At 46.0% G+C, this 14316-nt stretch overlaps 1 protein-coding gene across 2 annotated transcripts in view; it reads right to left on the bottom strand.

Moving 5' to 3' along the window:
* The window catches only part of SPATS2L (spermatogenesis associated serine rich 2 like), a 63579-nt gene that overhangs the window by 8413 nt on the left and 40850 nt on the right, over positions 1 to 14316 (bottom strand). For both annotated transcript variants that reach the window (XM_081017305.1, XM_081017304.1), the window contains exons 6-9: positions 11199 to 11399; positions 9575 to 9710; positions 886 to 944; positions 40 to 149 (exon numbers count right to left, since the gene is read on the bottom strand). In XM_081017305.1, coding sequence (XP_080873431.1) covers positions 40 to 149; positions 886 to 944; positions 9575 to 9710; positions 11199 to 11399 — 506 coding nt within the window. The remainder of the gene's footprint in view (positions 1 to 39; positions 150 to 885; positions 945 to 9574; positions 9711 to 11198; positions 11400 to 14316) is intronic.

The following is a 14316-nucleotide window of genomic DNA, read 5'->3' as shown; positions in this document are numbered from 1 at the left end:
GCACGGACAACCTCAAAAGAAATGGCCACACAGACTAACCTTAATTTCAGCCCTCAGTTCAGCCAACTGAGACTCTGCCATTTGGCTAGCCAAATCTGTTAACCTCTTCAATTCTTCAGCTTTTTTCTGACGAGCGGTTAAGATTTCCACTGCCAAACAAGAAGGTGATGCCAACAAAAGTTTAATGTGTGTTTAATGTCAGAACAGGAATTGTACTTTGCCTGCAGGCCAGATCCACAATCTCTGCACCCTTCACAGGCCAACTTTGACAGGTTGATGGGAGTGCCCACTTCTTGGCCACTTGCTTTCCTTGTGGCACCTGCAGCACCTGACAGTTCTGGAAAAAGCTCTCCTGGAGGCAACAACACTCTCAGGAAAAACCTGAGATGTGGTGTGAGCAAGGTTGCCCAAATCCACTTGTGTGAGACTGGGTGCAATCTTACGCAAAGAGGTGTGCAAGACAACCCTGGCACTGAACACTACAAATCCCACTGTGACCCCTGCCCTCCCTGCCCATGCCTTTGGCTTGTAAGAATTCACCCAATTCCATTAAAGCCTACTTTCATAGTTAGAAACTTGCTTTTTTGGAGAGGGGGGTGGTTAACATTTCAAACCTTACTCTCAATCCAATAACCATGTGTAACCTTATTGTTGAAGGCACAGCAACCCTCATTACTCTTAAAAGTGCAATTTCAGGCCAGAACATCTGGCACAAAACCTAGGTGCAATTCTACCTGCAATCCAAAAACTTTATGTGGTGAAACACACAATGCCGCTTCTGAACAGATGAATGATTGTTTTTATTTCTGCAAAAGCAGCTATAAACACCCCTTCCCAATTGTTTCAAAGCATACAATATTCCCATTTACTTTCATCTTTACTTACTGGCTTCCTCTTTAACTTTGTCAACTTCTGCCATTAAAGAGACTTCTTTGTCTATGATGCTGAAAATTAAAAACATGAGATTTAAAATAATTATATTCTTTCGAAGGACATACGGACAGTACCTTGGCAGTTTGGGCATATATTATAAGCAATTTCTGGGAAGATATAAAGCATGGGTAAATTTCTGAGTGCTGTGATAGTAATTCATCATATGTCGCTACTTTATTAAATTCAAGCCTGTGCAATTTATCTTAAGAGAATTACTTGGCTGTTACCAACAGAACGCAGTGATTACAAATGCCACAATTTCGCTAGTGGTGATGGTATTTTGCCCCAGGTTTCCCATGCAAGTCCTACATATATCAACTCAGAAGCAAGCATCACTGAACACACAGGAAAGTGTGCCCAGGACTGCAGCCTTACAAAACAAGCTACTGTCACATCATGCCAGGACTGGTTATATTTTGCTGCTATGGCTGCTGTAACCAATGTGTGGTTAGCTCAGAGGGAGGGGATACTGATACGGCCTGGTGTGTGTGTGTTTCTGCATTAAACCTTGAGAATCATTCCATCTAAAGGAGGGATATAAATCATCATAAACATAGTCACCTTTGACTGGACTTAACCACCCAGGGGTCCTTTATCTTTACCTGTCCATTTTAACCAGCTTCTTCACCTAATAAATATTTTAAGAATGCCTAAAATGACAAACCTAGACAGCATCTTAAAAAGTAGAGACATCGCCTTGCCAACAAAGGTCCGTATAGTGAAAGCTATGGTTTTCCCAGTAGTGATGTATGGAAGTGAGAGCTGGACCATAAAGAAGGCTGATTGCCAAAGAATTGATGCTTTTGAATTATGGTGCTGGAGGAGACTCTTGAGAGTCCCATGGACTGCAAGAAGATCAAACCTATTCATTCTTAAGAAAATCAGCCCTGAGTGTTCACTGGAAGGACAGATCCTGAAGCTGAGGCTCCAATACTTTGGCCACCTCATGAGAAGAGAAGACTCCCTGGAAAAGACCCTGATGTTGGGAAAGATGGAGGGCACAAGGAGAAGGGGACGACAGAGGACGAGATGGCTGGACAGTGTTCTCGAAGCTACCAGCATGAGTTTGACTAAACTGCGGGAGGCAGTGGAAGACAGGAGTGCCTGGCGTGCTCTGGTCCATGGGGTCACGAAGAGTCGGACACGACTAAACGACTAAACAACAACAACAACAAATGTCACAAAAGGGCACATCACAAAAGGAGGTGTTCCGAATAGGTGTAGGAAACAGTCTCATTAAACATAGCGCAGCCCCCAAGGCATTTTGACAAAAGATGTTCCTCCTGGGCAGAATCTTAGAATTCTTCTCTTGTAAAGGAGCAACAGATTTGAGCTCCTGCAGTGCTTTCATGTCTTGGTAGTTGAAGAACGTTTCTACTCACGGGGCTCTACAACCCCAATGTGGAATGTGCAATATAGAGCGGCCTATCCAGACAGTAAGGCAGTTCATTCTACTCTGCATACGCGTTTGCTTCTGTCCTATTTCAGCAATGCCGTTCTATTCCCACACCCCTTTGCTTTTTTGAGAATCTGCAAAACTTGGGGTTACACAGAGCCTGCCAATACCTCTCCCTTCTGTGTGGGTGCTGCTATTTTGCTGCCTACCCCCCCCCCCCCCCGGTTCTGCAAGCATGACTCAAATTAGCATTAGTGCATATTATTTCCTGCACCTATTGGGGAAATCGTTTTTTGTGGTCTGGATTTGATTTAGCGATTCGGCTTTGGGCGCAGCTGAGATGCAATCTCCAGCAGATGGCACCCTATGCATAAGTTCTCTAAGTGCTGCTGGTCAGAATGTTGGTCCAGTATCAGGAAGGAACATCTGTAAAAATGAAGAGGTCTGGCAGCTGGGGCAGCGCCAAGCACCCCCCCATGTTACTTGCCCATGACGGATCCCAGTGACCCAGTTACAAACACCCCCATCTTCCTTCTGCGTGGTATGAGATATTACTGCAAAACCATTACAATACTGGGCAGCTATTGTCTCTCTCTCCCTCCCTCCCTCCACTCCCCAATTCCTATTTAATATCTTTTTAAAGGGTTTGACTTGGAACTCAGTGGCAATTTCTCCTAGCTCTTCAGCTTGAGAGAGAGTGTAGGGGATTTTAGGGAACTATTATAAGAAGGAGCAGTTTTTTCTTATAACAGGAACAATGTGGTACAGTGCAATACAGTGTTAACACCATGTGTCGTGGTGGGGTATGTTTGCTCATGCGGAGCCAGGGGAGACCAGCCTGGGCTCAGATAGCAGCTCTTGGGGTTTGGTATGCGTTTACAGGGAACCGGGGATCAGATGTGTTATGTACTGAAGTTCTCACCCTGGGCCAGCAGGGGGATACTGTAGATAGTTTTCACTCAGGTCCACATATGCAAATAAGGGATTGAAAGTGGCGTTCAGTGATTGGATAGTTACAGAAAATGGTTACTGTTGCGTTCTAGTGGAGCTCTATATAAGCAGGCTGGCTGAACCCTTCAGCTCAGTTCTGTTCTGGCCTGTGAATAAACAAGAGCTGTTTGAAGAATCGCTGTGTCGTCTGCTATGTTCACCCACAACTTAACAAGATGGGCTGAATCAGTGGTCCCTCCCTACTCAAGAGAAAGCACATTTCTTAATCAGTCAGTCTCCTCCCTCCACTGCTGTGCAGGATATCTTCGGGAGAAGAGGAGGCTAAGGAGTAAATTCTACACAAACCCGGAGTGCAGTCTCTAAGATGGATAGATGGCACCTTGTAGCCTCCTTCTGGCAACTCCTGAAGCCAAGCTGGTGCCAAACATACTGCTCTGCTTTCCCTTGGGCCACATCAGTGAGGCCAAGAGGGAGGTCTTGTTGTCTGGTTAGCCCAGGACCTCCAAACACACTGTTCAGGCTCGTGCCCCTGGAGGTGGTCACTTCGATGCTGTTAATGCAGCGGTTTGACTTCACCCCTGGAGGCACACTCCACTGTCTCTTGAGACAGACGGATGCCAAGAACAACAACCAACAACCACAAGGCTTTTACAGTGACCAATAACTATTCTCACATTTTTGTGGGGTAAAATAATACCGGTGTTCAGTAGTGGGTAAAGTTTGGAAGCACTTTCACCAAATCTGTTATGTACTGAAGTTCTCACCCTGGGCCAGCAGGGGGATACTGTAGATAGTTTTCACTCAGGTCCACATATGCAAATAAGGGATTGAAAGTGACGTTCAGTGATTGGATAGTTACAGAAAGTGGTTACTGTTGCGTTCTAGTGGAGCTCTATATAAGCAGGCTGGCTGAACCCTTCAGTTCGGTTCTGTTCTGGCCTGTGAATAAACAAAAGCTGTTTGAAGAATCGCTGTGTCATCTGCTATGTTCACCCACAACTTAACAAAGTCAATCCGAACTTTCTCCCCAGCATCAAACTGGTTGTTGGATTTGGGGTGTGGGGTGGGAATGTTTGCTGGCGAGGCGGATGATTTTGCAAGTTTGCAGCGTGGGCTTGCTGTGAGTAGCGCTGACCTGTTGGCACCCATGAAATTGCCTAAATGCTCAGTCTCTAGAGCAGTTCTGCAACAGTGTTTAAATGCTGCTGTTTGTTTATTTATTTATTAAAAAAATAAAGGATGAACATATCAGCAGATAGAGGTCCATGTGGCACAACTGGGGGCAAAAATTAGGGCAGAAGGAAAAGGGAAATAGTGAGAAGGGGCAGGACTGATGACGGAATCCATGATATGTCTGTCTGTCACACGCATTGCAATGTCAGGAAAAATCTGCTGTGAATTCTCTTTAGATATGTGTCTCTGCCTTTGCCCTGATTTACTACTTCTCACAGGCAAAGTTACATGGTCCTTTGAAGTAAGAGACAGCACTGTGAAATCTGAAGTGTATGTTGAGTGCTTGCCCATGGCAAATTAAGCAGCTAATGCATGTTTGGGTCTCTAAAGATAGCATGAAATCATCTCAGAGAAGATCCAGGTTTTGTGTGGCGATTGCTAACTCGGGCTGGCTTCCTGCTGTTTCCAAAAGGCCAAAAAAATGTCTCTCCCTTCCTCCCCATACGGAGAACTTGGCTCACAGTGTTATTGGAAGTTGGCTGCCTTGAAGGGCTTTAGAGTAAACAACATAAATGGTTTCATTGCTGCTTCAAATACCCCATCAAGTGAGAAATTTTATTAGTGGGAATTCTGCATTCTAGAGTTCTGCTGGCTTCTGCACCCACACAAATGAAAACAAACTGAAATGAGGGTGGAAAGGAAGGAGCCTATCCACTTGCACAGATAATCTTTGGAACATCAGCATCACCACGCCATAGTGATTATGTAGTACTTGGGGGGGGGGGGACTTCCAGAAATGCTGATAAAAACATCAACAAAAGGCCCACACCCCACATGTAAATTTGCAGGTTAAGGCCAAAGGATCTTTTCACTGCTGCTGCAACAACTGCTGCATTTGCATGGAGTGTAGAAAAGGAATTCGGGTAAAGCACTAATAAAAATAATTGTTTATGTTTAGATGAATGCTTAGAACTGGAAATATTTTTTAGGGAACAAGATTAGTTAATTGTCAAGTGGCATCTCACTCCGGTGGGAAGGTAAATGGCGCTTCCGTGAACTGCTCTGGTTCGCCAGAAGCAGCTTAGTCATGCTGGCCACATGACCCGGAAGCTGTACGCCGGCTCCCTTGGCCAATAAAGTGACATGAGCGCCGCAACCCCAGAGTCGGCCACGACTGGACCTAATGGTCAGGGGTCCCTTTGCCTTTACCTAGAAGCAGAGGGTGGGGTGTGAGGTAGCAAAGATTGCAGCTGTGTGCTCTAGAAGTGACTTGAACTCAAAATTAGTTTCTTACAGACCTGACTTCTCAACTGCAGACCTCTGCCCTGTCAGAAACAGCAGGAAGTGTCTCAAGAGGCCCAATCAGGATTGAAGAATTTCCCTTGTATGTTTATTTGTTGCAAAGTTTGTGGATGGCCCAGTTAGTCTTCGCTCTGACACTATGTTGTATAAATATAGACAGAGCCTGAACACAATGTTGGACTGAGAGCAAATATTAGCCACCCTATTTTCCTTACCCAGCAGAACTAAACTGTTCTGGTGTTTATACAGCTAATACCACACCCCTCGCCTCTTGTATGTAAGTAAAAGAATTCTATCAGTGCTGACTTTGGCTTTCCACACACTTCCTGCTTTTTATTGCTCGTGGATTCATTCTATGTAAGTTTTCTTAGGATTGATAATAGCGTCTGGAATTACTCCTCTCTCTGCCTCCCTCCCGCACCCGCAGTGTTACTCTGGAACCAATTTCTTGAAAGCATCTGGTGAAGCTCTGAAAGTACTATCTGCACATTTCCAAATATTTAAATACACTGAACTTAATGCTTGGCCTAAGCCATTTGGTGCACGGAAACGTTTGAGAGGCAAAAGGAGGCGAGCTGTTTCTCTGGTCAGCTCCGCACATAACACAATGACATCTAGGTACCGTATTTTTTGCTCTATAACACTCACTTTTTCCCTCCTAAGAAGTAAGGGGAAATGTGTGTGCGTCTTATGGAGCGAATGCAGGCTGTACAGCTATCTCAGAAGCCAGAACAGCAAGAGGGATTGCTGCTTTCACTGCGCAGCGATCCCTCTTGTAGTTCTGGCTTCTGAGATTCAGAATATTTTTTTTCTTGTTTTCCTCCTCCAAAAACTAGGTGCGTCTTGTGGTCTGGTGCGTCTTATAGAGCGAAAAATACGGTAATTTCTTTCCCACAGTTTGCTTTGCAACGGTGGCAAACGACAGACCAAATGGTCCTAGGAACAGATGTTTACTTTTCATCGGTAGCAAAGCAGTAATTTGGGGCAGAACTGTCTTCCTGATTCCTGTGTTGCTGTGGCTTACCTGAAAGGTACTGGGCAGGTGAGATCAGGGCTGTGCTGATGCACTCATGCAAGTGCACACTTAACTCAGAAACTAAGCCCGGCTGTGTCCAATGGGACCACTCCAGATCATGCAATGGATCTCTTGGATCCCCTGCTCTCCCCACAGGGGTGATGTCTTCTTCCTACTGCAGCCCTGCTGTGCTACACAGACCATGCTACAAAGAGGCTTTTCACTGCTAAACACAATGCACTTGGTCCTTCTGACCGAGTCGCTGAGGGGCCTACTAGTCAGCAGAGCAAACAGCTGCATCACATCTGTATGCAATCATCCAGTGACAGCAGAGGGACAGCTTCCGTTTTGCAGGTGCGGCGAAAACTCTACTGCATGCAAATATGTGTGTGTGTGTGTGTATACACACATGTGCGTATCCCATCCTGGCATGCTTTTATATTTAGACAACATTTTCTCTCTCTCTCTTTTAAAAAATTATATCTGGCTCCTTTAAAGCTAGGAAATAAGTCCTCCCTATTTTTAAGGGACGCGGGTGGCGCTGTGGTCTAAAACACAGAGCCTAGGGCTTGCCGATCAGAAGGTCGGTGGTTCGAATCCCCGTGACGGGGTGAGCTCCCGTTGCTCAGTCCCTGCTCCTGCCAACCTAGCAGTTCAAAAGCACGTCAAAGTGCAAGTAGATAAATAGGTACCACTCCGGTGGGAAGGTAAATGATGTTTCTGTGTGCTGCTCTGGTTCGCCAGAAGCGGCTTAGTCATGCTGGCCACATGACCCAGAAGCTGTACGCCGGCTCCCTCGGCCAATAAAGCGAGATGAGCGCCGCAACCCCAGAGTCAGTCACGACTGGACCTAATGGTCAGGGGTCCCTTTACCTTTACCTATCTTTTGTTTTATTACTGCAGTACATGCCACCCAACTGTTCTACACATGTACTGTATGCTAAAAGGACAGGAAGAGCATCGTTTGTTGATTAGGTGACTATTTGGAGCTGGGAAGAGGAGGGAGGCAGCAGTGGGAATCTGCTCATTCAGAATCAGTGTCTTCCTATCAGAAGCATGGTGAGAATTAGAAAGTCAGACATAGATAGAAGACTTCCTGTTGGAGCTGCTATCATTGGCCTTGTGCCCTCGGCTGCTAAAGATGAAACTAGATAGCAGGCCGTTCTGTGTGTGTGTTTCTTCGCCTGGAACATTTCTATAATCAAAAGCAGCTGCAGGAGTCTGCAACCTTGTAAAAATGGCTGGAGTGAGAAAGGGTTGAGCAGCTCCCATTCTCTGTACATACTGCTTTGCTAAAAAAACCCTGCAGCCCCCCCTCCAACTGCTCTTGATCTCTCTCAAGAGAAGCATCATCATCATCATTATTCACATTTGCTAGTTGTTTTATACAAAAATAAATAAAACTGAAAGCAATTGAACAAGTTGAAATACATATAAACTAAATTAAAAGTCAGGTATGATACAAATAGGGACGCGGGTGGCGCTGTGGGTTAAACCACAGAGCCTAGGACTTGCCAATCAGAAGGTTGGCGGTTCGAATCCCTGCGACGGGGTGAGCTCCCGTTGCTCGGTCCCTGCTCCTGCCAACCTAGCAGTTTGAAAGCACATCAAAGTGCAAGTAGATAAATAGGTATCCCTCCGGCGGGAAGGTAAACGGCATTTCCGTGTGCTGCTCTGGTTCTCCAGAAGTGGCTTAGTCATGCTGGCCACATGACCCAGAAGCTGTACGCCGGCTCCCTCGGCCAGTAGAGCGAGATGAGCGCCGCAACCCCAGAGTCGGTCACGATTGGACCTAATGGTCAGGGGTCCCTTTACCTTTACCTATGATACAAATTACGCAAGCATGTGTGTCAGGTGTAGTTTCAGCCTCAAAATACTTGTGAAACTTGGGATATTATTACCCACCCTGTGACCTGTTGGTGAAATGCAAGCAAGAAATTATTAATTATAATCTCTTTTATTCTAGTGATGAAATTGGCCCACCATCCACAATGCAGTACTGTAGCTACGTGGGGTGGGGGGCTAGCCAGGTTTTTTCCCTGGGGGAAACCTCCATTGGGGTGCCAATGAGGCTCCCAGTCTGTGTGTGTTTCTATGCAAATGTGGGGTGTGTGTGCCAAACTGGGTCTTTGACCCGGGTGAAATCAAGACTAGTTTCGCCTCTGCACAATGGCAAGGGGTAAGGTTCAGAAGAAAAATTATTTGTACATCAGGTTAGACAGGACAGTCGAAGTTACATGTTTATAAAACAGAACTGTCCTAGTTACATAGAAAGAATGGGTGCGATCTGATTTTGGCAGCAAAAGGGGAAAAGAGGGCAGAATCATCTCCCCACCCCCATATGTGGTTTATCTCCCCAAATGCTTTTCACGGCTTCATTAACTATGAACCCCATAATCTGGGGCCAACTCCAAATCTGCACCAAAATTTTGCATTGTACATCTGCTTTGTTGCAAAACTTTGGTACAGGTTTGGATGGGATCCCAAATTTGTTTTGTTGTTGCTGTGCTACAGGAAAACATTTCAGAAATAACAAGAACAAAACTTATATTGACAGAGCTGTCTTTCCCCCAACGTGGCATGAAAAATAACTAAGCTGCATTTACCTGCTTGGGTAAAATCTTGGTTAATAGGTCCTTGAAATTCTTACCTCTGAGACCAGCAACCAAAGAACATATAATGTGCCAAGGTCTCAAGTGCTCTTATTTTCTTTGTGGAGTAAGTCCAGTGAGACTGGAATGGTCCTCTAACGGAATGGACTTCTGAAAGATCTCACCTGACTTCCTTGTCCCTCACCTACTTACCAGCTATGTAGTTCTGCAAAGGCGGCTTTAATCTTCTTCACAGAATTATCCACCTCCTCTTTAATCATCATGCGGTATCTTGTCAGCGAAACAGTGCATCGCTGAAGATCTTTTACAGATTTTTCAATGTTCGGACCTGTAACAGGAAACAACCGTCAGCTATCCTTCTGCTGTCAATTTTAATCTGGAAGTGAGACAAATTGCACTAAGAAGCACCAGATGTGTTGGGCTGCAATTCGACGTAGCGCCAACGAGCGCTTTGTGCAAGCAGAACGACACCCATTTGTAAAGAAACCGTCATTTGCAAAATGGCAATTCCATTATGAGATAGACAGGGCTTCCCTGCTGCAACTTGTGGAGGAGGATAGAAGAAGACAGAGATAGTGAACTCTCTCTCACCCTTATATTATGCCATACTGGCCTGATTATCACATCACTTTAAACCACAGCCAAACAAAACTATAGTTTTGTATGTGTGCACCACCATGCTGCTGAAATCACAGGTGCTTTGCCCCTTCTCATCTCCCGCTGAGCTGCTGCAAGCGAAACCATGGTTTGGCCTGATATTACATCAGAACATGGACTCATGGGTTCCCCTACCACTCCAAACAACCGTGAGCAGTAAGCAAAGAACAAACCTTGCTTGCATCTCACAGTTTATTTGCACTTGATACATTCTATGAAATACTAGAGCGATAATGCAAAACACAGTTCGTTACATACATTTTTGTCTGAGCCGTAAAAATGGTGGTCTTCATGGATAAAGAGGCAGAATGACCACCAAGGACACTTGGGCTGCCTTAAGGCAGGTCTGGGAAAGTTGTGGCTCTCTAGTTATCGCTGGACCCCAAATCTCACTACACCCAGTCAGCACTCAGTCAGACGCCTCAATTGTCCCGATTTAAGTGGAACATCGCGTTTGGGGGGTTGTGTTCTTGTGCGAGTCACCTGGCTCCCATGAGCTCACAGCCCTGAAAGATGCATGTGCTCACGCAGGAGCAGCAGCGGAGCATGTTGTCAAGGCGCCCAGGGAGCACATGTGTGCATGCCAGGAGGGTGAATGAAGCCCGCTGCACACCAACCCAGCCCTTGTCGCCACTTGAGCAACAGCATCCCTGAGCCACTTTGCAAGGCTGGAGTGGTCCCAGCTTTGCAAAGGGACACAGGGTCCTGTGCTGCTTTGCAAAGCTGGGGTCTGATCAGATTCCAGCCTTGCAAAGTGGCGCAGGGCTGACTTGGGGAGGGCAGCGTTAGCAGTTCCTCCCCCCCCCCCAAAAATGTGCCCAGGGTGATCGTCCTGGCTGGCAGCCTCCCAATGCTACACCCCTGCGCAGGAACACGGCCCCAAACGACATGCGTCCCGGTTTTACCCTGGGGCATGCTGGAGTGCATGTCAGTGTGATCAGGATGTTTTGAGATGTAGTCTAACCACATCTGGAGCGCCACAGGTTCCCCGCTCCTACTTTACAGAGAAGACAAAAACAGCATTGACATACGATGCTTCTTTTAAAGATTACTAAAACTGAATGGCTACACAGAATTTTTGGTAAGGTTAATAAAAGCTTTGGAAGTAAGGGGAAAAAATACACTGGGTTGCACTTCAGAGCAAACAAATCTCTTGTACCTCTTTTCTTGACTGAACCCTCTGGTTTTATTTCAAGATGGGCTGTGGGGACAGACGGCTTAACCACGGATGTCTTTGCCTTCGGCCGACCAACACTGCACTGAGATGGGTGGGAGGACTGGAAAGCATCAGGCAGCTGTGCGCTATTTACATATTTTCGGCCAGCTTCCATAGGTGTGGTTTTTTGGTCTGCCTTTTGGTCTGCAAAAACCCAAAAACAACAAGTTGGAAGATCAATGGCGGAGTTCCTTGTATCAGTTCATGTGAGAAATCAGAGGCTCTTTCTCGTGGGGAAAAGAATTCTAAAGGTACAGAGGAGAGGAATTATAAAAGGTCCATGGTTAGAAATGTCATCCTCCTGCTTACTTTTCCCATACTCTCTTACAAGTTCTGGTGCTGGGGTCACCAACCCAGCGCCCCCGGGGCCGCATGATGCCCATAAAGACTTTTACTGGGCAGGTGCCTCAGAGTTTGAGCTTTTGTTCGAAGTAAGTAAGTCTCTAGTCCTCCTAGAAGCAAGTTATGGGGGAAATGGTGCAGGTTCTAAGTTATTTCTGTGAAATTAGAGGCAGTGTGGTGTGATCACCTTGTATGTTTTCCCTCTCTGCTATTAGACAGCAACGGTGTGTGTGTACAGTGGTATCTTGGTTTACAAACTTAATCTATTCCGGAAGTACGTTGTTAAACCCAAACCGTTCTTAAACTGAGGCTCGCTTTCCCTAATGAGGCCTCCCACCGCCGCTGCCCTTCCACCATTCGGATTCCGTTCTTAGACTGAGGTAAAGTTCTCAAACCGGGACACTATTTCCGGTTTTGCGGAGTTTGTAAACTGAATCGTTCTTAAACCGAGGTATAGTAAAGGTAAAGGGATCCCTGACCATTAGGTCCAGTCGTGACTGACTCTGGGGTTGCGGTGCTCATCTCACTTTATTGGCCGAGGGAGCCGGCGTACAGCTTCCGGGTCATGTGGCCAGCATGACTAAGCCGCTTCTGGCGAACCAGAGCAGCGCACGGAAACGCTGTTTACCTTCCCGCTGGAGTGGTACCTATTTATCTACTTGCACTTTGATGTGCTTTCAAACTGCTAGGTTGGCAGGAGCAGGGACCAAGCAACGGGAGCTCACCCTGTCGCGGGGATTCGAACCGCCGACCTTCTGATCGGCAAGCCCTAGGTTCTGTGGTTTAACCCACAGCGCTACCCGTGTCCCTTAAACCGAGGTACCACTGTACAATCAATATTGTGTGATCTCCACAGTCAGGACCAGCAGGACAAGGCTGACTTCCCATGGTGAGCATAAGGTTGCCAGGAACTGCAGCTTATCCAATTTTGCGTTATGCCATTCCCCATTGCACCCATATTATGTGGTGCCACCCCACCCCCAGCACTTACCGTATTTTTTGCTCTATAAGACTCACTTTTTCCCTCCTAAAAAGGAAGGGGAAATGTGTGTGCGTCTTATGGAGCGAATGCAGGCTGCACAGCTATCCCAGAAGCCAGAACAGCAAGAGGGATTGCTGCTTTCACTGCGCAGCGATCCCTCTTGTAGTTCTGGCTTCTGAGATTCAGAATATTTCTTTTCTTGTTCTCCTCCTCCAAAAACTAGGTGCGTCTTGTGGCCTGGTGCATCTTATAGAGCGGTATTTTGTGCCTGGCATCTCCAGCACTCTCAAAATCCCAAGAAGTCTGGCAGTCCCTGTTCCAGTGAGATGTATCTCATCATGACAGAATATCACCATGAGCTTTCAAACATCTCCCTACGTCAGTCAATGATGCTGAATGGAGGTGGCCTGTTGGCATGATAGAATCATAGAATCATAGAATCATAGAGTTGGAAGAGACCACAAGGGCCATCGAGTCCAACCCCCTGCCAAGCAGGAAACACCATCAGAGCACTCCTGACATATGGTTGTCAAGCCTCTGCTTAAAGACCTCCAAAGAAGGAGACTCCACCACACTCCTTGGCAGCAAATTCCACTGTCGAACAGCTCTTACTGTCAGGAAGTTCTTCCTAATGTTTAGGTGGAATGTTTAGGTGATAGAATGCACCAAGATTCATTAGAACCAGATACAGGGAGAGGCCACTTTTCGACAGCAGGGATGTCTAAGGTTTCCAAGGCAGTTTTCCCTGTTTTCACTACATTTCCCTGTTAGTTTCCCTTTTACTGTTCACATTGAGCTTTCATATGATATACAAGGCACTTCTGGAAATATAGTGCATATTTAGTGCTCATTTCCATGTTATTTGCAAACAGAACTTTTCAGTTTGCAAAGAAAAGGGGTGCTAAACTTGAGCAATAGTCTACTATATTGGAAGAGCATTCAAACATAATGCAGAAGTTAACTGTAAGAAAAACACTGGGGAAACAGAATAAACGGTCGTGTGAATGCAACCTACATCCCTCCTGGACACATTGTGTAGTTTCCATTTGTTTAATTCTTGGCATTTAGAATGTGCTTTCAAATGTTCAAAGTGCTCCACGTACTTTACCTTGTTGTAATGTTTGTTTTAAATATACATATATTTAAAAAATGAAATTGTGATTTTAATTTTTAGTAAGCTGTTCTGAGTCGTGCTTTAGGAATGAGGAGGAGTGGGGTATGTTTTAATAAATACATGAAATAAACTAACCACCTTGAAAATAGATCAAGGAACCCTGTAACGTAAATCAAATTAACTTTATTAGGTTAAATCCAACGATTTCTCCCACGATCCTCACAACTTCAAGAGCCTAAGTTAATGCTTTATTATTTTGATATATTTTGCTTTTATTGTGTTTTTTTGTTGTAAAGGCTTCTCAGCAAGCTTTGTGACACATGGAAAACTGTGCTTGCTAACTGTAATGGTTCTAGGGGTTGCTCGTGCGTAAATTGGCGCCCCACCTGGCTGGGTTGCCTGAGTGAACCCTTTCTGTCCGGACAGCCACTCACCCGTGGCTGTCTCAATCGCTGGCAGAATCCGTCAGTGGGTGTTTCTTGAACTTCTTCCAGCAAAGAAGTTCTTTGACGCCTAGTCTCCGCCTACTCTCCCTGCACGGAAGCCTTCTGTGCAGGGAGGGTGTGGGCAGCGGAGGACCCGTGCTCTCCCTGCTGGTCCCCGGCGAGGAGTCATGGAGCCAC

This window comes from Podarcis pityusensis (assembly GCF_964106645.2).
Source record: "Podarcis pityusensis genome assembly, chromosome: 1".
In the NCBI taxonomy this organism is placed as follows: Eukaryota; Metazoa; Chordata; class Lepidosauria; order Squamata; family Lacertidae; genus Podarcis; species Podarcis pityusensis.
Note: the sequence above shows the minus strand (reverse complement) of the source record. Positions and strands in the feature narration are given on the sequence as shown.